This window comes from Bos indicus x Bos taurus, chromosome 9 (assembly GCF_003369695.1).
Source record: "Bos indicus x Bos taurus breed Angus x Brahman F1 hybrid chromosome 9, Bos_hybrid_MaternalHap_v2.0, whole genome shotgun sequence".
In the NCBI taxonomy this organism is placed as follows: Eukaryota; Metazoa; Chordata; class Mammalia; order Artiodactyla; family Bovidae; genus Bos; species Bos indicus x Bos taurus.
The window spans coordinates 3,039,762-3,066,502 of record NC_040084.1 but is presented as its reverse complement, the minus strand read 5'-3'; the positions used below and the strand labels follow the sequence as shown (position 1 = coordinate 3,066,502).

General features: G+C 36.1%; 1 protein-coding gene across 1 annotated transcript in view; it reads left to right on the top strand.

The window, feature by feature from the left end:
• EYS (eyes shut homolog) overlaps positions 1-26,741 on the top strand; it is a 284,045-nt gene that overhangs the window by 209,715 nt on the left and 47,589 nt on the right. Inside the window, 2 exon segments of the mRNA XM_027552187.1 lie at positions 3,724-3,946; positions 26,490-26,573. Of these exon segments, the coding sequence (XP_027407988.1) occupies positions 3,724-3,946; positions 26,490-26,573 (307 nt within the window).

Here is a 26,741-nt window from a genome sequence, read left to right as displayed (position 1 = left end):
TGGATGGCATCACTGACTCGATGGACATGAGTGTGAGTGAATTCTGGGAGTTGGTTATGGACAGGGAGGCCTGGTGTGTTGTGATTCATGGGGTTGCAAAGAGTCGGACACGACTGAGCAACTCAACTGAACTGAACTACCCTTATACAAATGGCAGGCAAAAACACAATACAAAGATTCATTATGGAATATACACTGAAAACCCTCAACAAAATATGAGCACAACATAAAAAGCATGTTTTTGTTACAAAGTGGAAAAATTACAAAGTGGAATTTTTTTTTTCCCAGGAATACAAAACCGAATTAACATCTAAAAAGTATGAATGTAATACACTGTATCACTAGAATGAAGAACAAACCACACAAAACCAGGGCAAAGTATGAATGTAATACACCATATCACTAGAATGAAGAACAAACCACACAAAACCAGGGCAAAAACCATCAATAAAATCCAACACACATTCATTATAAAAACTCTAAAATAGCTTAGAAAGAGAACAAAATTCTCTCAATCTGATATAAAACATCTGAGAACATTGTGTAGGTAGCAACATGAGTCTGAGTAAACTCCGGGAGTTGGTGATGGACAGGGAGGCCTGGTGTGCTGCGATTCATGGGGTCGCAAAGACTCGGACACGACTGAGCGACTGAACTGAACTGAACTGAATGAAGTGATACTGGCATATTTTCCCTCTAGAACAAGAACACGACAGGGATAGCCACTTTCACTATCTCGTCAAGGTTGAACAGGATTCTCCAGGCTTGGATAGAGAGAAAAGAAATATGAAAAACACACAGATTGAAAAGTAAGAAGTACAACTACCTTTATTAACAGATGTCATAAGCTCATATATAGAAATCCTTAAGAAATGCAGAAAAGAACTACCGGACTAGTGACTGAGTTTATAAAGTTTCAAGGATACAAGACAAAATGCAAATATTAATTGTATTTTAATATACCACCAACAAAATTTTGAATATAAAAGTAAAAAAAATATTTTTTTCATATTTAATAATGTTTATTAAACATTTTTTCATATTTAATAATGTTTATTAAACATTTTTTCATATTTAATAATGTTTATTAAACATAATAAAATATTTTTTAATAGTATTAACATGATAAAATAATTACATATAAATTTAACTAAATAAATGGAAGAATTTAACTGAAAATGATATAACATTGGAAAAGAAAAGAAAGAATATCTAAACAAATAGCGAGATACTGTGAATTCATTGATTGGAATTTCATATTGTTGAGATGGTAATTATTCCCAGTTTAGAATATTGATTCATTGCCATCCCTGTCAATAGTCCAGCAAGATTTTCTGAAGAAATTGACGAGCTTATACGAAACTTTATACAGGATTGAAAAAAAAAAAGAAAAGACAAAGTTTGCTGACTACCAAAATTTACATAGGCTTGTGAGAAAGAATGAGAACTCTATATTGACAGAAGTCAACTGATGTTTATGATCAATTGATTTTTCACATTAGTGAAAAAAACAATTAAATACAAAAAGAATAGTTTAAAAAAGCTCGACTATTATACCAACATGTAATGCATCATATTGATACATATATATTAAATAACACATTTTTCATATATATAGATTATGTCCTTATATCAACTTAATGCAAAAAGAAGACTCAATGAAATTTAGCTCAAAATTATGTGTTAAAATGATAAAAAGTTCTGATAAATCATAAGAAAAAAAATCTTTACACTATTGGTTAGATAAAGTGTTTAGATATAATAACAAAACCATTATATATAAAAGAAAAGTTGCAAATTGGACTTAATAAAATGAAAGAAAAAATGTTAATTTAGATTTAATTTTTCATATCCAAAAGTTGTTAAATGAGAATAAGAAAAGTCTGTGGGGTATACATGGATGCACCTACAGCACTCGGCATGTGAGTATATAGCTCAGACTTAAATATTCTTCATGTGATGAGGGAGAACAGCGTTGGGTCCCTGGGTAGGGAAGATCCACTGGAGAAGGTAATGGCAACCCACTCCAATATTCTTGCCTGGAAAATCCCATGCAGTGAAGATCCTGGCAGGCTACAGTCCATGGGGTTGCAAAGTGTGGGACATGACCTAGTGACTAACACTTTCACTTTTATGAAAACTCAATGCAAGAGAAGAAAAGCATATTTGCAAGTCACACATATAATAACAGAACTGTATTCAGAATATGAAAAGAGTACTCACTACTCAATAAGAAAACTCATAGCACAATTTAAAAGCTATACATGTATGAAGAGAAATGTCATTATAAAATATATACAAATGACTAATAAATGAGAAAATATTCAAAATCTTTATTCTCATGGCAATACACATTGAATTGAGATACTATTTCACATCCACTAGAATAGGTGTAAGAAAACGGACAGTATTAAATGTTGGCAAGAATGTGAAGCAATAGGAATTCCGTACATTGCTGGTGTTAAGGTAAAATGGCACATCTACATTGCAGTACTATTTGAGAATTTTTTTTTAAGTTACTTATAAAATTACAATGAAAGTGAAAGTCACACAGTCGTGTCTAACTCTTTGCGACCCCATGGACTATACAGTCTATGGCATTACCCCAAGCCAGAATGCTGGAGTTGGTAGCCGTTCTCTTCTCTAGGGCATCTTCCCAACCCAGGGCTAGAACCCAGGTCTCTCACACTGCAGGTGGATTCTTTACCAGCTGAGCCACAATTGCAATATAAATCAGCAATTTCACTGCTAGATATCTATGCAAAAGCTATGAAAAATATATGTATCCACCCAAATAATCATGAATGTATTAGTAACTCATAAAAGTTAGTTGCTAAGAGAATAGATCTTAAATGTTCTCATCATGAGAAAAAATATAAAATAAAAAGCAGTGACTGTGTGTAGTGATGAATGTTAACTAGACTTACAGTGGTGATCCTCTCACAATATATACATATACTGAATCATGATGTTATACAACTGAGACTAATATAATGTTATGTCAGTTGTATCTCAATAAAAATGTTAAAAGTGGAAACAACCCAAATGTTTGCCAACTTCTGAATGAATAATGCTGTTGTTGCTCAGTCACTCAGTTGTGCTCTACTCTCTTGGTGATTCCATGAACTGCAGCACACCAGACTTCCCTTCACTCTCTCCCAAAGTTTGCTCAAACTCATGTCCATTGAGTCAATGATTCCGTCCACCATCTCAACCTCTGTCGTCCCCGTCTTCTCTTGCTCTCAATCTTTTCCAGCATCAGCGTCTTTTCCAATGAGTCGGCTCTTCACATCAGATGGCCAAAGTATGGAGCTGATATATGCATGAAAAGTCCTCAAAAACTGTATTCTAAGCAAAAGAAACCAATCACAAATGACAATGTATAGTAGCATTCTATTTCTATGGTTGCAGAAATTGAATGTGTAGAGACAGGTTAATGGTTGCCTGAGGCTGGAATTGGAGTTGGAGACAAAGAGCTCTGTTTTGGTAATGGAGATGAGCTAAAATAGGATCCTGCTGGTGACTCAATAGCTGTATACACTTGCTAAAGTTATTGGATTATCTATTTGCAATGCCTGAATTCCATGAGACATAAATTATATCATGATAAATGTGTTTAAGAAGATTTTGTGAACTCTAGAGACTTTCTTTGTTAAGTTTTGCTACATGTCTATGTTCATAGTTTCTTTATTTCTGTATGTGTGTGTGTGTGATCTTTTAAAGTCTATTCTGTGAGAAGTCACTGGAATTTTGTATTTCTCAGTCTTGTTGGAAAGGAGCAATTAGTCAAAATTAAAACTCAGCATGCATCTGGGAATGCCCAAAAGGATTCCTCAGTCAAAACTGTGAAACTGATGTCAACAAGTGTTGAACAAAGCCATGTCAGAATGGTACTCAATGCATTGATATTATAAAGATAAATATGAATCTAACAAACAAAGAAATGGTTTTAAAATATATTTCAACATTACTAAACTGTTTGAAGAGTATGAATAAATTTCTAATTAATGTATTGTAATTTTTAAACTCAAGAACATCAGAAAATCTACTTAACTTGGATTTGTTCATTTTTCCCATTTTAAATATAAACCACAACCTCAAAAACACAAGTCAGTTTCATTTTATATTATTCTGACAGAATCCTCCCTATGAACATTGTGCTTTCATTTTTAGTTATTTAAAAATATTTTCTTCATTATTTGGTTATTTTATATTGTTGTATATATTTTAACATTTCAATTTAATATTCAATTAAGACCAGAAAGTGATTTAGGAGTTCCCACAAATGACTAACTTCATTTTGGTAAAATTCATATATGAATTAATAATATGAATTCATATTCATATCTTAAGAACTGCCTTATTCACACGTGCAGTGGTTGATCCTGGCTGTTCAGTAGGCCCTCAGCCAGAACTATCAGCCAGAACCATAAATATAACTCCTCTGTATGGCTTGGCTTTATCCTAGCATGATGGCTGGGTTCTAACCATCCTCAGATAACTAGACACTGTATGGCCTTTTTAAACCTAATCTTAAAAGCCACAGAGCATTGTTTCCCCATAGTTGTAGCTTGCTTACACTCAATGGGGAATTATAGGCCCCAACCCTCAATTAGGAAAATTTTGAAATAAGATAGTAAGAAGAGTATGTGACATAGAAAATAATGTTGGGGTATTTTGGGAAATAGGATCTTCTACATCGGTGCACTGAGAACTTCTGTTACATACTTATGAAAAGAATGTCCACCACTCTACTCCCCACTTAAGAATCCTTTCATTATATTTGAGATATATACAATTTAAAAAAAATAATAATTTTCAATTTTCTTTTATATGTGTATGTGTTCACCAATAGCTACAAGCAAATTTCATAAGCAACTTCAGACACCACAGGAGTCTTTTCCTTGCAAGACTAATGCCATAAGGATGAAATATGAGAAAAGATTTTGATTGCATGTATAATTAATAATTAGATGCTGGGAAAGATTGAAGGTGGGGGGAGAAGGGGATGACAGAAGATGAGATGGTTGGATGGCATCACTGACAGAATGGACATGAGTTTGAGTAAACTCCAGGAGTTGGTGATGTACAGGGAGGCCTGGCATGCTGCAGTCCATGGGGCTGTAAAGAGTCAGACACGACTGTGCAACTGAACTGAACTTTTAAACAAAAATATATGAATTTTAAATCCTGTTGACAAAAATAAAACAATGTTATGTTTTAAGCTTAGCATTTTAGTGGCTTATAATATTTCCAATTAAAGTAGAAAACTCTTAATGTGTTTTTAAATTGTTGTGGAATTGGTTTTAAATAAATGAGAAATTCTGAACCATTATTTTGGCATAAGTCAAAAATGTCTATTTTGTTTTATAATAAGGGTTTGGGGATAGATGAATATTAGTGGATATGTCCAGTGATGAAAGTAAAATCTGATGCTGTAAAGAACAGTATTGCGTAGGAACCTGGAATGTTAGCTCTATGAATCAAGGTAAATTGGACGTGGTCAAGCAGGAGATGACAAAAATAAACATTGACATCTTAGGAATTGGTGAACTAAAATGAACAGAAATAAGTGAATTTAATTCAGATGATCATTATATGTACTACTGTGAACAAGAATCCCATAGAAGAAATGGAGTAGCCGTCATGTTCAAAAGAGTCCTAAATGCAGTACTTGGAACCTCAAAAATGACAGAATGTTCCTTCATTTCCAAGGAAAACTAGTCAACATCACAGTAATCCAAGTCTACACCTCAACCACTTATAATGAAGAAGCTGAAGCTGATCAATTTTATGAAGACCTACAGTACCTCCTAGGACTAACATCAAAACAAAAGATGTCCTTTTCATCATAGTGGATTGGAATGCAAAAGTAGGAAGTCAAGAGATACATGGAGTAACAAGCAAGTTTGGCCTTGGAGCACAGAATTATGCCAAGAGAACACACCGGCCATAGAAAATACCCTTTCTTGACAGCACAAGACATGCTTTTATACATGAACATCACCAAATGGTCAATATTGAAATCAGATGGATTACATTCTTTATAGCTAAAATTGGGGAAGCTGTATATCATCAGCAAAAACAAGATATGGGGTTGACTGTGGCTCAGATCATCAGCTGGTTATATAAAAATTCAGGCTTAAACTAAAGAAGCAGTAAAACCACTTGTCCAGTCTGGTACGATGAAAAACAGCAACAACGACAACAACAAATTATGATTATACAGTTGAGGTGATGAACAGATTCAAGGGATTAGATCTAATAAACAGAGTGCTTCAAGAACTATGGACAGAGGTTTATTATATTGTACATGAGGCAGTGAACAGAACCATCACAAAGAAAAGGAAATGCAAGAAGGCAAAAGTGGTTTTCTGAGGAGGTTTTACAAACAGCTGAGGAAAGAAGAGAAGTAAAAACCAAGGGAGAAAGTGAAATATATACCCAACAGAATGCAGAGTTCCAGAGAATAGCAAACAGACAAGCAGGCTTTCTTCAATGAACAATGCAAATAAATAGAAGAAAACAACAGAAAAGGAAAGACTAGAGATCTCTTCAAGAAAATTGGAGATATCAAAAGAATATTTCATGCAAAGATGGGCACAACAAAGGATAGAAACAGCAAAGACCTAATAGAAGCAGAAGACGTCAAGAAGAGATGGCAAGAATACACAGGAAAAACTGTACAAAAAAGATCTTAATGACCTGGATAATTAAAATGGTGTAGTCACTCACCCAGAGTCAGACATTCTGCACTGTGAAGTCAAGTGGGCTTTAGGAAGCACTCCTGCCAATAAAGCTAGTGGAAGTGATGGAATCCTATCAGAGCTATTTAAAATCTTAAAAGATGTTGCTATTAAAGTTTTGCACTCAATATGCCCACAGATTTGGAAAACCCAAAAGTGGTCACAGGACTGGAAAAGTCAATATTCATCCCAATTCCCAAGGAAAGCAGTATTAAAGCATGTTCAAACTACCGGATATTTTCACTCATCTCCCATGCTAGTAAAATTACGCTCAGAATTCTTCTGGCTAGGCTTTAGCAGTATGTGAACTAATAACTTCCAGATGTTCAAGCTGGGTTTAAAAAAGGCAGAGGAAACAGAAGTCAAATTGCCAACATTTTCTGTGTCATAGAAAAAACAAGGGAATTCCAGAAAACAAAACAAAACAAAACATGTACTTCTGTTTCATTGACTATGCTAAAATCTTTGACTCTGTGGATCATGACAAACAGTGGAAAACTCTTAAAGAGATGGGAATACAAGACCGTCTTACCTATCTACTGAGAAACCTGTGTGCTTGTCAAGAAGCAACAGTTAGAATCTTATATGGAATAACTGACTGGTTCAAAATTGATATAGAAGTACCACAAGGCTGTATATTGTCACCATGTTTATTTAACTTACATGAAGAGCACATCACATGAAATGCCCGGCCAGATGAGTTGCAAGCTTACAATCAAGATTGCTAGGAGAAATATCAGCAACCTAAGATATGAAGATGATACTATTCTAATGGCAGAAAACGAAGAGGAACTAAAGAGCCTCAAAGAAGAGAGTGCAAAAACCAATTTAAAACTCAATATTGAAAAAACTAAGATCATGACATCCTATCCCATTACTTCATGGCAAATAGAAGGGGAAAAGGTGGAAGCAGTGTCAGATTTCACTGCAGATGGTGACTGAAGCCATGAAATTAGAAGACAACAGCTTCTTGGCAGGAAATCTCTGACAAAAATAGACAGTGTATTACAAAACAAAGACATTAGTTTGCTGACAAAGGTCTGTATAGTCAAGGCTGTAATGTTTCCAATAGTCATTTAAGGATGTGAAATTTTGATGATAAAGAAGGGAGAGTGCCAAATAATTGATGCCTTCAAGGCAGAGTGCCAAGAAGTCTCCTCAGAGTCTCTTGGGCAGCAATGATATCAAACAAGTCAATTCTAGAGGAAATCAACCTTGAAGAGTCATTGGAAGGACTGATACTGATGAGAATAGCCAACACCCTGGAAAAGACCCTGATGTTGGGAAAGATTGAAGGCAGTAGGAGACAGGTATGAGAAAGCATGAGATGGTTGGATGTCATCACTGATTCGATGGACATGAACTTGGTCAAACTCTGGGAGATGGTGAGGGACAAGGAGGTGTGGCATGCCACAGTCCATAGAATTCCAAAGAGCCAGACATGACTTGGCCACTGAACACACACACATACATACACACACACACACACACGCACACACACACACATGGAAGAGACAATTTAAGTACCTACAGTATTATTTCTTCTGTGCACATACAATGTTACTATTGTATTTTGAAATTCTTCCAATCCATAGACTTCAGATGAAAGTTTTCCTTTAGGATGTTTAGGTTAAAGTTTTAGGAAACAGTTCTTTACTAAAGACTTGCTAAAAGTCACTGATTTGTAAATAACAGAAATGACCTTGTTATCTGGGTCTATTATATTAGACCATTTTAAATAGCTTTATAGATACTTTCCCACATCATTAAGAAGTACAATTTGTAGTCTTCACACACTTGTTTGACTTTTATCTGGCTGCTTAAAGTGAGATCTGTTGGGCATTACTGAAAGGCAGTAAACAGGCTCAAAAATTTTAGAATATTCATAAAAGTAGAAATTGAAAGCTATAATACAGGAAAACATTAAAAATACATTGAAAAGTAACTTGCACACAGGTCACAGATGTATGCATATTTACAGATATGCAGTGGACAATATTTTCATCAAAGGAATCTAAATGCAAAGTTTCAAAAACATACTAAGCTGTTAAAATTTGACATTTTCTTTCTTTTTTTTTTTTAAATTTGAACAGTGGAAGTTTAATATAAAGAATTGTTACTCCAATCCTGTTAGAATGAAAATGGGATTGGTAGTAAGAAGTAACTCTAAAGAACACGGGGGCAGAGCAGATATAAGAAGCACCACTATCTTTGGGGCTTAAACAGATACCCAAGGAAGAGCTCTCATCCCTCAAAGCTGAGATCTAGATGGTGTTAGAGCATGCTGACTTGGAAGAGAATTCATGTGATGCCACACCAGTGGAGGGGCTCCCCTGGTGGCTCAGCAGTAAAGAATCATCCTGCAATGCAGGAGCCACAGGAGATGTGGGTTTGATCTCTGGGTGGGGAAGATGCCCTGGAGAAGAGCATAGCAACCCACTCCAGTATTCTTGTCTGGAGAATTCCATGGACAGAGGAGCCTGGTGGGCTACAGTCTATAGGGGCCCAAAGAGTCGGACACAACTGAAGCGACTGAGTATGCATAAACACACACACACACACACACACACACACACACACACTAGCCCATTGGAATTTGCCAGAAATCCACCCTTGGGCATGCTGAGGAGAGCTGCTCACAAGAAAGTGTCTCACCAGAGGCACTCTGCAGCAAAACCACCTAAGGGGTTTTCCAGGGGCAGCTGCTGGCCACTATGTGCTGCTGGCTGCCGTGTATTGGAAGAGTCTGGTGCTGAGCAGCTCTGCATACTGCAGAAGGCATGTGCTGTGGAAGTTGTTCATGCTTTAGGAACTGGTCCCCACAGTAGCAGCTGGCTAATCTGGTCCACTAAATCCAACATTTTCAAAAGATAGTAAAGAGAAACCTCATCATCATATGAAGATCTTAAAGATCCAATCCATCAAGTCAAATTTGACTATAAATTCAATCTTATATTAATTTACCAATAAATCTAACCATTATCCCTTTAACAAGATTGACTTTTCAATTTAAATTTCTAGTTTTGAGAATTATAGGGCTAGTATATTTATGAGTCAACTTAGAGAAGTAATCAACTTTTTAAAATATGAATAGCATTATATAAATATGGGTTTCTCTGGCGACTCAGGTGGTAAAGAATCTATCTGCAATGCAGGAGAGCTGGGTTTGATCTTTGGATTGGGAAGATCCCCTGGAGAAAGGAATGGCTACCCACTACAGTATTCTTGCTTGGGAAATCCCATGGACAGAGAAGTCTGGCAGGTTACAGTTCTGGGGTCGCAAAGAGTAGGGCACGACTGAGTAACACTTTCACTTTCATATAAATAGAGGCAAATATGCATTTGTATGTGTTTATTTTTTATCAAAAACATAATGCTTTATTAACCTATTATTATACTTAGTCTAATTGTCTAGAAGCTGTTTTAAACTTTATCATCAAATGGAAAGCCAGATAGCTAGAGACATTGTCATTCTTCAGTTTATTGGAATCGTATTAATTAATGTATAAAATTTTAAAATAATGGAGCTTGTTGTTAAATGCTTTGAAAATCATGATTTAGATAAGATGAATGTTACAGAAATTCAAATGGGGTTTCCTTACATTGGATGAAACAGATCACTAAGTAACTAGTTGTAATAACTGAAATAAACTTAGTCATGAATTTAATATGAGCCCCTATATGTATTCTAATTGTGTAGATAGCCTACATTCTTTAAAATTTACACTGATCACAATATATATATTGTACTTGGCCTGAATTGTACTTAATTAAAAATATTGTCTGCCCCTTTGGTTAAATTAGACTAATGATTAAAATGAGGGCAGAATATAATAAAAGTGACAGGAGAGTAAAAATACAACTTTTTCAAAAAGGCAGAAATAACACAGTCTAATTTGAATGGTGAATGAAAACCAGGGTCTAAGAAATAAATAAGAATGTAGGGAACAAAAAACAGTTTTCAGCCCCCAAATTCTCGCACCCTCAATCTCATCACTGATAAAGTTGCTAACTCTGACAGATGAAGTAATGGTGATAGAATCAGTGTAAACTAATAAAATATGAAGTTAAAATAATGAAAAAAATAGTCTTGAGAACTATTTTCATTGTCTTAAAGGAGATTAACAGAATTGCTTAAAATAATAAGAAAAATAAAAGCCCTTTGACTTGAATGCTTTTAATTAAAAATGTATCTAAGCATTGCTATTTTAGAAAGAATGTGTTTCTGAACAGTAATTCTCACACTAGTTGTACCAGACTTTAGCTCCATTGGAATCTCCTGAAGGACTGTTTAAACACAAATATTTTTCCCTGACCCTAGAGACTCCAATTCAGGAAGTTTGGGGTGCATTTCTACAAAATTCTCCAGAGATGCTGAACTGAGCTCAAACAGCATTAAAACAGAAAACTCTCCCACACTTTTCCCCTACTTTATTCACACATCTAACTGAAGATTTTACTCTTCTGTAATGAAACTGGGCTAAAATCAGGGGGTTGGGAAAGTACTAAAATGAAGAAAGAAGCACTATCAGTTTCCACTTGAATATATGGACTAGGTCTTAATTCTTATAGTTAGATTAGAGAGAAAATAAAACTACCTCCCTGAGAAAGATATTAGAAACTTAGTTATAGGAATTTATTTGGCATCTGCTGCTGCTGCTGCTGCTGCTGCTGCATCACCTCAGTCATGTCCAACTCTGTGCGACCCCATAGATGGCGGCCCACCAGGCTCCCCCGTCCCTGGGATTCTCCATGCAAGAACACTGGAGTGGGTTGCCATTTCCTTCTCCAATGCATGAAAGGGAAAAGTGAAAGTGAAGTCGCTCAGTCATGTCCGACTCTTTGCGACCCCATGGTCTGCAGCCTACCAGGCTCCTCCACCCATGGGATTTTCCAGGCAAGAGTACTGGAGTGGGGTGCCATTGCCTTCTCCATTGGCATCTAGTCAAATCCAGTAGGTCCTGTCCAATTCTTTGCAACTCCATGGACTGTAACCCACCAGGCTCCTCTGTCCATGGGATTCTCCAGACAAGAATACTGGATTTGGTAGCCATTCCCTTCTCCAGGAGATCTTCCTAACCCAGGGATCTAACCCAAATCTCCTGCACTGTAGGCAGATAATTTACCATTTAACTCACTAGGGAAACATTCGTTGGATCATAGGGAAAGCAAGAGAATTCCAGAAAAACATCTGCTTCACTGACTATGCTAAGTCTTTGTGTATATCACAACAAACTGTGGAAAATTCTTAAAAAGATGGGGATAACAGACCACCTTACCTGTCTCCTGAAAAACCTGTATACAGGTCAAGAAGAAACAGAACCGGACTTGGAACAACAGACTAGTTCAAACTTGAGAAAGGAGTGAGACAAGACTGTGTATTGTCATTCTGCTTATTTAACTTATATGCAGACTACATCATGAGAAATGCTGGGCTGCATGGATCACAAGCTGGGATCAAGATTTTCAGGAGAAACAGCAATAACCTCAAATATGCAGATGACATCACCCAGATGGTAGAAAGTGAAGAGGAACTAAAAAGCCTCTTGATGAGGGTGAAAGAGGAGAGTGAAAAAGCTGGCTTAAAGCTCAACATTCAAAAAACAAAGATCATGGCATCCTGTCCCATTACTTCATGGCAAACAGAAGGGCAAAAAGTGAAAGCAGTGACAGATTTTATTTTCTTGGGCTCCCAAATCACAGCAGATGGTGACTGCAACCATGAAATTAAAAGACACTTGTTCCTTGGAAGAAAATCCATGACAAACCTAGACAGCCTATTTATTAACAAGCAGAGACATTACTTTGCCAACAAAGGCCCATATAGTCCAAGCTATGACTTTTTCAACAGTCATAAATGGATGTGAGAGTTGGACCATAATGAAGGCTAAGCACAGAAAAATTGATCCTTTTAAACTGTGATGTTGGAGAAGACTTTCGAGACTCCTTTGGACCACAAGGATCCAAAGGATGACATCAATAATCAACAATAGTCAACAATAATCAACCCTTATTATTCATTGGAAGGACTGATACTGAAGCTTAAGCTCCAGTACTTTGGGCTCCTAATGTGAAGAACCAACTCACTGGAAAAGATCCTGATGCTGGGAAAGAGTGATGGCAAAGGGAGAAGTTGGTGGCAGAGGATGAGATGGTTAGATAGTATCACTGACTTAATAGACATGAATTTGAGCAAATTCCATGAGATAGTCAAGGACATGAGAGCCTGCCATGTTGTAGTCTGTGGGGTCACAAAGTCAGACACGACTTAGCTACTGAAAAACAAATAGCTACATTGCCCACAAACAACCCATAATAGAAAGTAGTTGATTTTTACTGGTTTCTACAAATTGGGATCGGTGGAGCACAGGTGGTACAGGGTGGAAAAAGACTTCCTTGTTAGTCTGGTGGTTGAAACTGCATACCTCCACTGGAGGAAATGTGAGTTTGGATTTGATCCTTGGTCAGAGAAGTAAGATCCTGCATGTTGCACAGCATGATCAAAATAAATACTAATAATTGACATTTAGGAGTCATTGGACATGTGGAACACAACTTTGATTATTCTTTGAAGTTACTCAGGGATGTTTTGATTGAAAGTGTTAATAATTTTAAAATAAAATGAGTTTATGAGCTACAGTAATTGCAGAAAATGAAAGAAGTTATTTATAAAAAAAAAAAAACTTTAAGAGTTTCTCTTCATACTGAAAATCTCTTCTATAGCAGTACAAAAGAGAAATGTAAAACAGACATCTTGCCCTTACCTGAAGAAACTTACATTCAAATAGGTAGATGCTGCTTAGAGAAATCATTTTGACTCATTTTCCTAGACTGGGATAGTCTTGAATGATCCAAGGCAAGAAATTAGGACACCTGCTAGGAAACTACTATATAATACAGACTAGAGATGGTGGTGACTACCATTGCTACCAGGAAGACATATGATAAGGGTTTTAAGTACCTAATTTGGAGTACTTTTCTAAATAAGATTCAGTATTTTGATAAAGGACTGGATGTGAATCAAGAGATAAAAAGAAGCTTAAGTAACTCTAAGCTTTATGTTCCATTGCAAGGTTGGAATATAATTTCCTAAAATGAGAAAATATGAAAAAAGAGAAGCGTAATTGGGAAGGGTGGAGTTTGGGTGTTAGCTGTGATGCCTAATGAAGACAAGAATAAGTGTGAGGTGGGAATTCAGGGGTGTCAGTGTCCATCCTAGAGGAGACTCTGAGCTTCTTATATACATCTCAAAGCCAGAAATATAGTAATGCCATTTAAAACCAGGAAACTAAATGAAATTATCTTGATATTGGTCTGTATTGGGAAATGAGAGCTTTTCACACTGAGACCTTGGGCACTCTTATATTTAAGGGTAATTGCAGGCAGACACTTTAACCTCTGAGCCACCAGGAAAGGTAATTAAATGATAGGAATATAAAATTAAAAAGTAGGAGTCAGTGAATTGAGGTCATAAACATCCTCATGGACATTATAAAGTACTATAAGAATGCTAAGTCAATGCTAGAATATCTTAAAATAGGTCACTACAAATATTTAGAGAAAAATGAGTTGATTTTTGCAAAAGGAAATTGAAAATGATGATTTCCCTAAAAATAACAGTTTGATAGAGTGGTGAGAAAAAAAAATATTGACTATGCCCAGAATGGAAGGAAAGAAATGATCATTTCCTGTAATGGAGTGGAGGCTAAAGGAAGTTTAAAATATATCACTTATGGGATGGGATATAGTAGGACTTGGCTTAGCTAGGATGAGAGCTAATTATAATAGGAGGAAGAGTAGAATATTTTTATCAGTTTAAATGTTTTCAATATGTAGTGTTGAATCATTTGGAAAGTATCTTCCATTTGCTTTTATTCCCAAGCAAAATAAGAACTAAAGTGAGATGAAAAGATGTAAAATAGCTATACACATAAATGAGAGGGAAATAGAGTATATTACTTAGATGCAATAATAGATGTATCCTTGGAGTTAATGAAATGAATTTAAGTGAGTTCAATCTGCAGTAAATTGTAGCATGCTCAAACCATTTGTAGTTACTCATATGCAATAGCTTGTATGTTGAATTAAACTACAGCTGGGTCTTAATCAGGCTGCAATAATGGAGGGAAAAAGATGAGTGATTTGAAGGTATATGCAACAAGTCAGTTTAGAAATGGACCATGCCATCTAATTCAGGAAAGTAACAAAGTGAATATATGAAAGGACCAGAGGATATTGAAGAGTTGGTAGGTGAATGGATTGTGGGGCTTAAGAATTGACTTAATATACTAAAAGGATTGAGCTGAAAAAATGAATGAGTCTGTCAATGGAAGTACCACATGATGCTTAAAATTAGGATTGTTGAGGGAATGTCATTAGGTATGGAGAGTTGACTCATCGGAAAAGACTCTGATGCTGGGAGGGATTGGGGGCAAGAGGAGAAGGGGACGACAGAGGATGAGATGGCTGGATGGCATCACTGACTCGATGGACATGAGTCTCAGTGAACTCCGGGAGTTGATGATGGACAGGGAGGCCTGGCGTGCTGCAATTCATGGGGTCGCAAAGAGTCAGACAGGACTGAGCGACTGATTTGATCTGATGGTATGTAGAATACTACAGTGGGAGTAATTTGGAAGGTTAAGATGAAATTTAGATCTTGAGTAAAGATGGTCTTCTCCTCTGATAAGTGAACTATGCAGGTGTTGAAATAACTCAGTAAAACTGGGATTGTATCAGAGAAAAATATATGATAGTCCAGGTGTCAAATGCTGAAAAACTAGAATGAGAGGGAATCCCCAGGAGGGTTAGCTGTGGATACTACAGGAAGAAATATGAGTAGCACCATCTTCAAATAATTGAGATGTTTAAGGAGGAGGATGCGGCACTATCTGCAAGTCACAGGAGGACAAGGAGGACACCTGCTAACAGTCACAACTGATGTGAATGGGGAGGGAGAGAGAGCAGCCATCACGTGAGATTATGTAAAAAAAAAAAAAAAAAGTGTTCATGAGTCTATTTCTGTTTTATAAGTAAGTTCTTTTGTATCATTTTTCAGATTGCACATATAAATGACATCATATGATGTTTGTCTTTGACTTACTATGTGTGGCAATCTCTGCAAAGTTAAGATGAAGATTTAGATCCATGTTGGTGCAAATAGCATTATTTCATTTTTCTTATGACTGATAATATTCCATTGTATATATGTGCAATATCTTCTTCATCCATTCCTCTGTCAATGGGCATTTAGGTTACCTCCATGTGTTGGCTATTGTAAATAGTGGTGCAATGAACATTGAGGTGGATGGAGATTGAGTCACTAAGTCATGTCCGACTTTTGTGACCCCATGGACTGTAGCCTGCCAGGTTCCTCTCTCCATAGGATTCCCCAGGCAAGAATACTGGAGGGGGTAGCCATTTCCTTCTTCAAGGGATCTTCCCAACTCAGGAACTGAACCCAAGTCTCCTTCATTTCAGTCAGATTCTTTATCAACTGAGCTACAAGGGATTGGGGTGTATATATCTTTTCAAATGATGGTTTTCTCCTGATACATGCCCAGGAGTGGGATTGCTGGGTCATATGGTAGCACTGAGGCTGAAGTTGCAGTGTTTTTTGGTCATCTGATGTGAACAGCTGAGTCAGTGGAAAAGCCCCTGATGCTGAGAAAGATTGAGGGCAGAAGGAGAAGAGAGCATCAGAGGATGAGATAGCTGGGTGGCATCAGCAATGCAATGGACATGAACTTGGGCAAACTTTGAGAGATGGTGAGGGACAGGGAGGCTTGGCATGCTGCAGTCCATGGGGTTGCAGAGTCAGACATAACTGGGCAACTGAACAGCAACAACAATAACATGGTAGTTCTATTTTTAGCTTTTTAAGGAACCTCCATAGTGTTCTCCATAGTGGCTGCACCAATTTATATTATCACCAACATTGTAGGAGGGTTCCCTTTTCTCCACATCCTCTCCAGTATTTATCATTCATAGATTTTTTGATATGATTATTATGACTGATGGAGATGATATATCATTGTAGTTTTTATTTGCATTTCTCTAATAATGAGCGATGTCAAGCATCTTTTCATATGCTTATTAGCTATCTCTATGTCTATGGAGAAATATCTGTTTAGGTTTTCTTTCCATTTTTTGATTGGCTCATTTGTTTTTCTGGTATTAATCTGTTTGAGCTGCTGGATTACTTAGTTGTATATTTGAAAAATAACATAAGTGCAAATTAACTATACTTCAATTAAAAAAAATATGGCTTAAAGATGACACAAAGCTTAAAAATGATTAGAGAAAAGATCCATAAAGTGAGGAGTGAGCTGGATAGGTGTCTGGCTTCTTTAGGTGCCTGTGGTAGATGATGATAAGAGGCCTTGATGGCCTTGGAGGTGGCTCCTAGTGAGGCAATTGCAAGTGCTAGAACTGAGTTAGGGGTGTGAGAGCTTGTCAGGAGCTCATTGCACAGCCCAGGAGCTTCTTCAAAGGCAGTGCTGAAGCTGCAGGTCTCTGTGACCCTGTTCCGTGTGTGTGAGAGGCAAGGTTCAGGATTGCAGAGTCCAGCTGTAGTGAGGCCTTTCAAGGTCTGGGCCTACTCTCTGCAGGAGATGCAGGGCGTTGAAGGTAACAGTACCCTGCTCTGAGAGGAAGGAGTCTGTATTCTCCATTGCACATAAGAGAGGGGAGTGCTGTGTCACCAGACCACACAGGGGCTTTGAAGACTATCATGACTCACAGTTCTCATTTTGCCATCATGTACAATCTCACAATCACACACATGGGAGGATAAATGTAGACACATACGCACAGTAATCTATTTTGATATTTAAAAGATGCAATGCCTTTAATGTTGTCTAATGTAAAGATGATCACATTCTGAATATTCAGAATGAAATGAGGAAATACAAATCAGGAAACAGATGGTAATGAAACCATGTAGTGGTTTCATATTACTTTTTTCCATATTCATATTAACATTAATATGAATATTAATATTCCATATTAACATTTCATATTACTTTTTTTCCAATCTGAAAATCAATTGTTTAAAAATTTATTTTATTGAGAGTTATCTTTTAAAAGATACTATAAACTAGATATTAGAAAAATAAGTATGTTTTTTAAAATCAGAAATTGTGCTATATAGAAATATTTTTGCATTTTAAAATGTTCATTTTCTCTACTCAAAGTCTAAGACATTTCATGAGATAGTAATGTTCTATTTTATTCCCTTAGCCTGTTTTTTCTGTTTGCTTGTTTCCTACTCAAAGTTGCAATTATAGCTTTCCCCCATTAAGTGTCAAGTCAGTGTATTAATATACTTTTTTTTTTTTTCCTCAAGTTAGTTTGAGCATTTCCTTTGTGTGATATCTCACCACACCAGCCATGGGTGGGGTTAGGGTTTTCACTGTCTGTTATGGGTAAACTTACTTAAGTATGAGTTGTGGCTTTTTTTATTTTATTTTTAAAAAATTATTTTATTTATTTATTTTAAATTTAAATTTATTTAATTGGAAGCTAATTACTTTAAAATATTGTATTGGTTGTGGCTTTGAAATAGAACATCATACCATTCAAATACATAGGTCAGCATATTTCTTTTCAAAAAGTAATAAAGCTGTATTTTCACATTAATATTGAAAAATTCTTTTAAAAATAGCAATCACACATTTGGATAAGGAATTTATTAATTAATGTAAAGTTTCTACTTGGTCACTCAGTAATTTTTAACTAACAGGAAACTTCAATCTCTTGGAGTGAATTATCTAAAAAACTAGGTTAGCTGATTATCTAAAAAAAATTCTTTCATTGGAATCAATAGCCATGTTTATAGGCTAGCTTTTTCTTTTGAATAAATATTTCTGAAATCTAACATGGAAGAAAGCTTGCTAAAATTTAAAAATTCAGATTATAGCTATAAACTATTACAACTGAAAACACCTGGGACACTGTTGACATTTCATCATCAAGAGCATCTTCTACTCAGTCAATATAATTTTATATTTTCAAAGACTGTTATGGTTGACATAAGTTGTATTTAAACCTGGACCCATAAGTGCTTCAGTTTGAGAATATATGTACAATTTCTATTAGTCCTGAACCTATTAATTCCCTTGTGAATAATAACTAATAAAACATAATGACAGAAGTCACTACAGAAGTAGATACATAAAGATTGAATTTGCATCATGTAACCTCAAAGTCTTCCAGCTCATACCTGATCAAATGGATTTATCCTCACACTGCTCTATGCAGCCTCTAACACTTCAGTGTCCACTGCTCTCCACTATGCCCTTGAAATCTCTTCTGTTATCAGCAAATGCTCCAACACCATGTTCTTTGCATACCTTCCTTTCTTTCTCTGACTGAAATCTGAGGACTTGGAGTCCTCTTTAGTGGGATTATCCATTCACCAACAACCCGTGTACATCTGGTGAGGAAGGGTGTGTATAGCCTTGCCCTGGTTGCGGCACCCAGATAATTCTCCTTCCCCATGAAAAGCCTGTCATCTTGAGAACTTGACTCTACCATAGGCCATTCTCTCACTAATGGTATTCCTCTCTCTCCAGGCTCCTTTCAAGCATCTCTTCTCTCACAGTGTCTCCATCCCCCATTGTGTCTAGCATCTGGCTTGTGTCCTTTTCTCTACCACAATTGTCATCTTTCTTGATGATCTCAGTGTCTGTCTTGGGAATCTATCCACCTGGTTGCTTAAATTTTTTGACAATTTGTATCTCCATATCTCCCTTCCTTCATGTTCTGTTGGGCCGAAATCATGAAACCTGCTTACTCCTGTATTCTAACCGGTTAACCTGCATCCATTGTCATGCCTATCTAGTATGGCAACTCACACTTAAACTATTCCATTGAAATGATTGATTTTTCAATCCCTGGATAAACCTGATTTTCTGTAAGTGTTCTTTACTTGATCTTTGGTTTCTTTATCTCTCTACAAGTATATTTCTGGTCTATCAGTAAATCTTTTAATTCTGCTGTACCTATATATCATGAATATTAACACTTTTATCATTATGAAGTTAACTCTTTTAGTAAAACCACCAGAATTTCTCATCTGGGAAGTTCATTAGCATCCTGTTTTACCTCTTTGATTTGACTCTCCATTCAAGTGTATGTAGGTGGTCAAGGGAGGCTTCATTGAGAAACCTTGTGTTTGGGCACTGATTTGAGTAAGGTGATGGAACTTGCAAATATTTAGAGAGGAGTGTCCATAGCAGAGGGAATATCCACTGCAAATCCCCCTGGCCTGCTCCTATCATACTAAGGAGGTTAGTAGAACTGATCTACAGGAGAGGAGGGGTTGGTGAGGATGGACAGAAAACTGGAGATGGAGACAGTGCTGACCATGCCTGATGTTTTGAGGTCTTTGAATTTTACTCTATGTTAAATACAAAGTATTGCAGTATTTCTGGCAAATGAGTGACAGTATCTTGCATATACTTTAAAATGACACTTTGGTTGTTGCGTTGAAGAGAAACTAGGGAAACAGACGCAAAGAGGTCACTTACGAGGCAATGTAGTAATCCGCCTTACTATTAGTTTGAACCTGGATGAGACATGGTGAAAAGTGATTGAATTATTGATGTATTCTTAAAATTGAATTAAGAGAATATATTTTCTTATGCTGGACTGAGTTAATGAGAAAATGAGTAAATGAATGACTCTATAGCTTTTGGCTGAATAAATAGAAAACAGAGCTGCTATCATTAGATCATAAAAGCTGTGGATAAAGAAAATTTATTTTTCTTTCCTTAATCATCTATTTTCTCATAAGAGAGTGTATTTGTGATAAAATCATGTTGTCCCCTGGTACTCTCTTTAAATGGATTCTTATTATATTTAAATAAAATCTAAGCTTTAAATGCTCAGAAGACTAGACACATTTTGCATCTTTTCCAACTATGATCCCTTTGATTACTCAATTCCTGTCACTTTGGTCTTCAAGAAGTTCCATGAATACCTTAAGCATCTGCTTAAATCCTCTGTGTCTGTTGATTTTCTATCTAAAGAAAATTTCTCCTAGAAACTACACCAACTCAATGTTCATTCACTTAGGGTTTAACTCAAATAACATCTCCTCAAAGATATATTTCCTGTTGATTTTAATAAACATTCCTTAAATAGCTCCCCCAGCTACTCTAATTTAACCCATTATTTTTAAAATTTTGTAACATTTATCACTATCATTATATTTTTATGTAGTTTCAATTTCTCTCTGTCTCATAGTCTAGTATATAGTAAGCCAGGTAAACTACTGTTTTAATTTTTTAAGTTGAGGATTAAGTTTTATTCAGTGGATTTGCTGAGGATTTAAGCCCAGGAAGCAGCCTTCCAAAAAGCTCTGAAAAACTGTTCTAAGGAGCTAAAGGAGGAGGCAGGATATATAGGTGGTTTTGCAAAAACAGTCAAAGCAAATAGGTGTTTGGCATATCAAAATATTACCGTTCTTAAGTTTTTTTTTTTTTTTTTTAATGTTGATGTGTTTTACAGTGTTGTGTTAATTCTGTTGTACAACAAAGTGACTCAAAGTGACTCAGTTGTACACATTAACACTTTAATATTTAATGCTAATTTTCTATATTCTAACATTGAAGTATATTGTGTTTATTTTAATGACCACAGCTAGAGATATTTTTGTCTAATAACTTTAATGATTCAAGAACTATGAAATATGAATCATTTATGTTGAGATCCAGACAGTGACAGAGTTGTCCAGTTTATGCAAAAAAGATAAATTAATGAAATGAATAGTCTATGGTTACACATTCGTCTGTGCCCGTATATGTCACAGAGTAAGCATCTAGCAGTATTGCAAAGCTTCTATTGTTAGAATAAGTCTATTTACTTCAAAGGCCTTTTTCCAGGAAATGGAACATGGTGGTGTTAAAATTGATACACGTGACTCTGTATCAGAATCTCCATCTATACAGGAAGAATCTAAGGAACAAATACTGAGACAATGTTTTATTTGAGATAAAACTTACAACTTAGAATGGTCAAGCATTGAAAAAATAATGTCGTAAAAACCTCCTCCAATTAAACAAGTGATAAGAGTATTTCTGTATAACAAAGTCAGGGAAAATAATTTTGAGTTACTTTGTGAATTTCTCCTTTTCATTTCCTAGAACAACATTATGTTTGAAACAACTGTTTCAGCAGCTATAAAATGTTAAGCAAGGATATACTAAGTACACAAAGTGACATTGTTTTTGAAGCATATTGTCTTTGAAGTTAGCTCCTTAAAATATCAAATAATGTTTAATTTTCAAGTTTTTTACATTTATAGAATGGAAGATTTATTATTTTAATGCATTGCTTTAAGAGTTTTCTGTCAATCATTTGTTAAAATGGAATTGAACATTTATTTTTAAATTTTATCAAATTGATAATCTATTTGATATTTTGAAAATTATATATTTTAAAAACTTGTTTTTGAAGTGAACTAAACATTTGGTCACTGATTTTATTTTATTTTGTGAGTTTTCTATACTTTTAAAATAAACAACTGTGATAAACACCAATGTTTCTGAAACATAGGAAGTATTTACCAAAATGTGGCTTACAAAATTTTACTCTGTAATGGTTGTCATTGTTCTACTTTGTTCAATGCTGTGATCCAACAACACATGACACTTCTCTAAAATCAGTAGCAGGTATTCCATAGGTAATTGAGCAAAGTTTGGGATACTCTGTTCCAGAAATAGAGTAAAACTAATTGTTGCATAAATATTAGCCTAATTGACAAAATGCAACCCAATAATGGAGATACATTTAAGGCAGTTACAGAAACTTATTTTAAGAAAAGAAAAATGTGAGGATCAAAGTGTGTGTGTGTGTGTTTTCCTAGCTAGATTTTCCACTAAAATATTTTCTTTCCATTATCTTTCTTTCCTTATGTGTATCTTTTCAGTTCATCTCTGCTTTTCTATACATAATCTCCCACTTAACCTCTAAAAACGATGCCATAAATATTTTTATTACAATTATTTACATGCCTCTCACCCTCCAGCTTCATGAAATATTTCATCTTTCCTAACACCATCATGTTTATCACAAAAGAGTAGTTTATATAAAATATAACTATACATCGGATGTTCTAGTGAAAAATAGCAGCTCTAGAAAGAGTAAAAGCAACATGTAAAGGAGAAGCAATAATTAATCAAATTGTAGACTATTTATCTGAGTTGGAGAAACAGTCTGCATATTGAAAAGGCTCTCTATGGAAGCTAAATTGATACATAGAGAAATATCTGTCATGCTTCAAGGCACAAATGACAATACACTTACAAAAGAAAAAGTGATCAGAGCAGTATCACATTGTTTATTTGAAATACTGGTAGCTTCAAACAGTGGAAGTACATTGATAGCCTCAGAACACATGTAGAGTATCTGTAGATCAAGAGAAAATATTGTCATCTCCAATATTGTACCAACTACTGTTTATTTGTAGGTGAGAGAAATATTGGTATGCAGGCAAACTATTGATACTAAAAATATATATATATTACCCAGGTAATCTAGTTGAAGAAAATAATAAAACAAATATTCTTACTAAAGATTCTCTGTAAAAGAATCAGTTCAGTTCAGTTCAGTTGTTCAGTCATGTTCAAATCTTTGCAATTCCATGGACTACAGAACAACAGGCTTCCTTGTCCATCATCAACTCCTGGAGTTTGCTCAAACTCAAGTCTATCAAGTGAGAGATGCCATCAAACCATCTCATCCTGTCATCCCCTTCTCCAGCCTTCAATCTTTCCCAGCATCAGGGTCTTTTCTAATGAGTCAGTCCTTCACATCAGATGGCCAAACTATTGGAGCCTCATCTTCAGCAATAGTGCTCCCAATGAATATTCAGGACTCATTTACTTTAGGATGGACTGATTGGATCTCCTTGCAGTCCAAGGAACTCTCAAGAGTCTTCTCCAACACCACAGTTCAAAAGCATCAATACTTAGGCACTCAGCTTTCTTTATGGTCCAACTCCCATATCTACACATGACTACTGGAAAACCATACCTTTGACTAGACAGACCTTTGTTGGAAAAGTAATGCCTCTGCATTTAATACGCTGTCTGAAAAGTGAAAGTCTCTCAGTCTCTTGTGACTCTTTGCAACCCCATGAACTATGCAGCCCATGGAATTATCCAGCACAGAATACTAGAGTGGGAATTTGTTCCCTTCTCCAACTGATCTTCCCAACACAGGGATTGAACCTGGGTCTCCCGTATTGTGGGAGGGTTCTTTACCAACTAAGGCCCCAAGGAAGCCCAAAAATACTTGAGTGGGTAACCTATCCCTTCTCCAGTGGATCTTCCCAATGCAGGAATTGAACTGAGGTCTCCTGCATTGCAGGTGGATTCTTTACCAACTGAGCTATCAGGGAAACCCCGATATGCTGTCTAGTTTGATCATAGCTTTTCTTTCAAGTAGCAAGCATCTTTTAATTTCATGGCTGCAATTACCATCTGCAGTGATTTTGGAGCCCACAAAAATAAAGTCTGTTACTATTTCATTTCCATTCTATTTCCCATGAAGTGATGGAACCAGATGCCATGATCTTTGTTTTATGAATATTGAGTTTTAAGCCAGATTTTTCACTCTCCTGTTTCACTTTCATCAAGAGGCTCTTTAGTTTGTCTTAGCTTTCTGCCAGAAGGATTGTGTCATCTGCATATCTGAGGTTATTGGCATTTCTTACAGCAATCTTGATTCCAACTTGTGCTTCATTCACCCCAGCATTTTATGTGATGTACTCTGCATAAAAGTTAAAAAAACAGGATGACAATATACAGCTTTGATGTATTCCTTTCCCATTTTTGAACCAGTCTGTTGTTCCATGTCTGGTTCTACCTGTTGCTTCTTGACCTACTTACAGGTTTCATAGCAGATGGGTTAGGTGGTCTGGTATTTCCATCTTTTTAAGAATTCTCCACAGTTTGTTGCTATCCACACAGTCAAAGGCTTTAGTGTAGTCAGTAAAGCAGAAGCAGATGTTCTTCTGGAATTTTCTTGCTTTTTCTATGATCCAATGGATGTTGGCAATTTAATCTCTGGTTTCTCTGCCTTTTCTAAATCCAACTTGAACATCTGAATTTCTCAGTCCACATACTTTTGAAGCCTAGCATGGAGAATTTTGAGCATGATTTTGCTAGCATGTGAAATGAGTGCAACTGTGCAGCAGTTTGAACAAACTCAGCAGTGGCCAAAGAAGAGCAATGTCAAAGGATGTTCAAATTACAGCACATTGGCCAGGGAGCTATTTTTAATTGTTCTTCTCTCTTCCCCAGCAACATAGTGCAACCTAACCTGGGTAACTTATCTTCTGTTGTCATACATTATTTCCTTTTCATAATCTTTAAGGAGTTCTTCACTAAAGAATACTGGATTGGGGTGCCAGTTTTTTCTCCAGTGGACCACATTTTGTCAGAAACCTTCACTAAGAACCATCTGTCATAGATGGCCCTGCATGGCATGACTGGTAGCATCACTGAGTTATGAAATCTGCTGCACCACAAGACTATGATCTATGAAGGGGAGTTTAGTTAGTCTTGGACAATTTAATTCATTCAAATGCAAAAGACACACTGAGGTCTGATAGCCATAATTCAACATAATCTTAGGATTTTCTGATGCTTCCCCCTTTCTGTCATCCACAGTCCAAGTAGGAAAAGGTTAAAATGATACCTTTCATAGCAAAATGGTATTTGGAATGTGTTGGGAACTGCGTTAGGCATTACTGACAAAATGGAGGCACGGTCCCAACTCCCTCTCTTTGTCCTGCAGGCACAGACCTGGGATGAAGGAGTTAGGCCTTGTGATTCTGACTTGTTTTTCCCTCTCCTCAGATGAGTTGACTGAAAAGGAATATTAAGGTGCTTATTGTTCTTGAGAGGAGTATGAGAAGGCACAAAGCCTTCTGCAACTGTGCTCAGAGAATAAATCATAAAGTTAATCATTGACATTTGTTCAAGGACTTTTACAAAACAGTGTTCCAGGATGAGGACATAGGCTGCAGATTGAGGCCATGGGAGGGATTGCTATCTGAAGCTTATTTGTGAGCAAAATGTTTATGGCAAAGGAGTTTACTGAATTTAGGGCTTAGAAATAATTAAAATAGAAGTTAAAGATTTAAGAAATGTTGTAATGTTAGCATATTTTACTATAGCTTATTCACTTTCATGCGTTGGAGAAGGACATGGCAACCCACTCCAGTGTTCTTGCCTGGAGAATCCCAGGGACGGGGGAGCCTGGTGGGCTGCCATCTATGGGGTCGCACAGAGTTGGACACGATTGAAGAGACTTAGCAGCAGCAGCATAGAGGTTAGGAATTTTAGAGATACTAATAGCTAAAAGCCTTTTTAAGAGATAGTGAGCTCAGGATATTAGGAGCAAACAGGATTTAGAAAGATAAGAAATAAACTGAGGAATGTAGCATGAGTTACAATGTAATCACAAGTTAACTATAGGACACATAAGAGGAAGTAGATAATAGATGGTAAAGCTGATTCAGAGAGAATTGCTGAAGCAGGAACTCTGTTTGAAGGTCAACAGTGATTTATGGAGATAATAAATCTGGGTGAGGGGGAACTGAAAATGTCAAATTTCTGACCTAATGCTTTTGTAAAAGTATAAAAGAAAATCTTAAACTTGAAATAAATAGGCAGTCCAAGAAAATTGAGAGGGTGCATCGTTACTTGCCAACACTGTCCCTCCCTTCAGGTTGAATTCCTGGCTGCTGGAGCTGGACTCTGTCAGGAATTATTTCTGGATCTCTGGTTAGTTCCTCAGGATAAGAAAAGCAAGGTAAGCACACCTCAATGGATTTCATTAGTGGAGTAGCAGAATACAATGCATTTAGAGTTAAAGCATACTTAAATTTAATAACTGCTCCAAAACTAGTCATATTATCAAAGCAACTAATTTCACTAAGTATGTTTCCTCATTTATTATATATGATTGGAGCCATGAAAT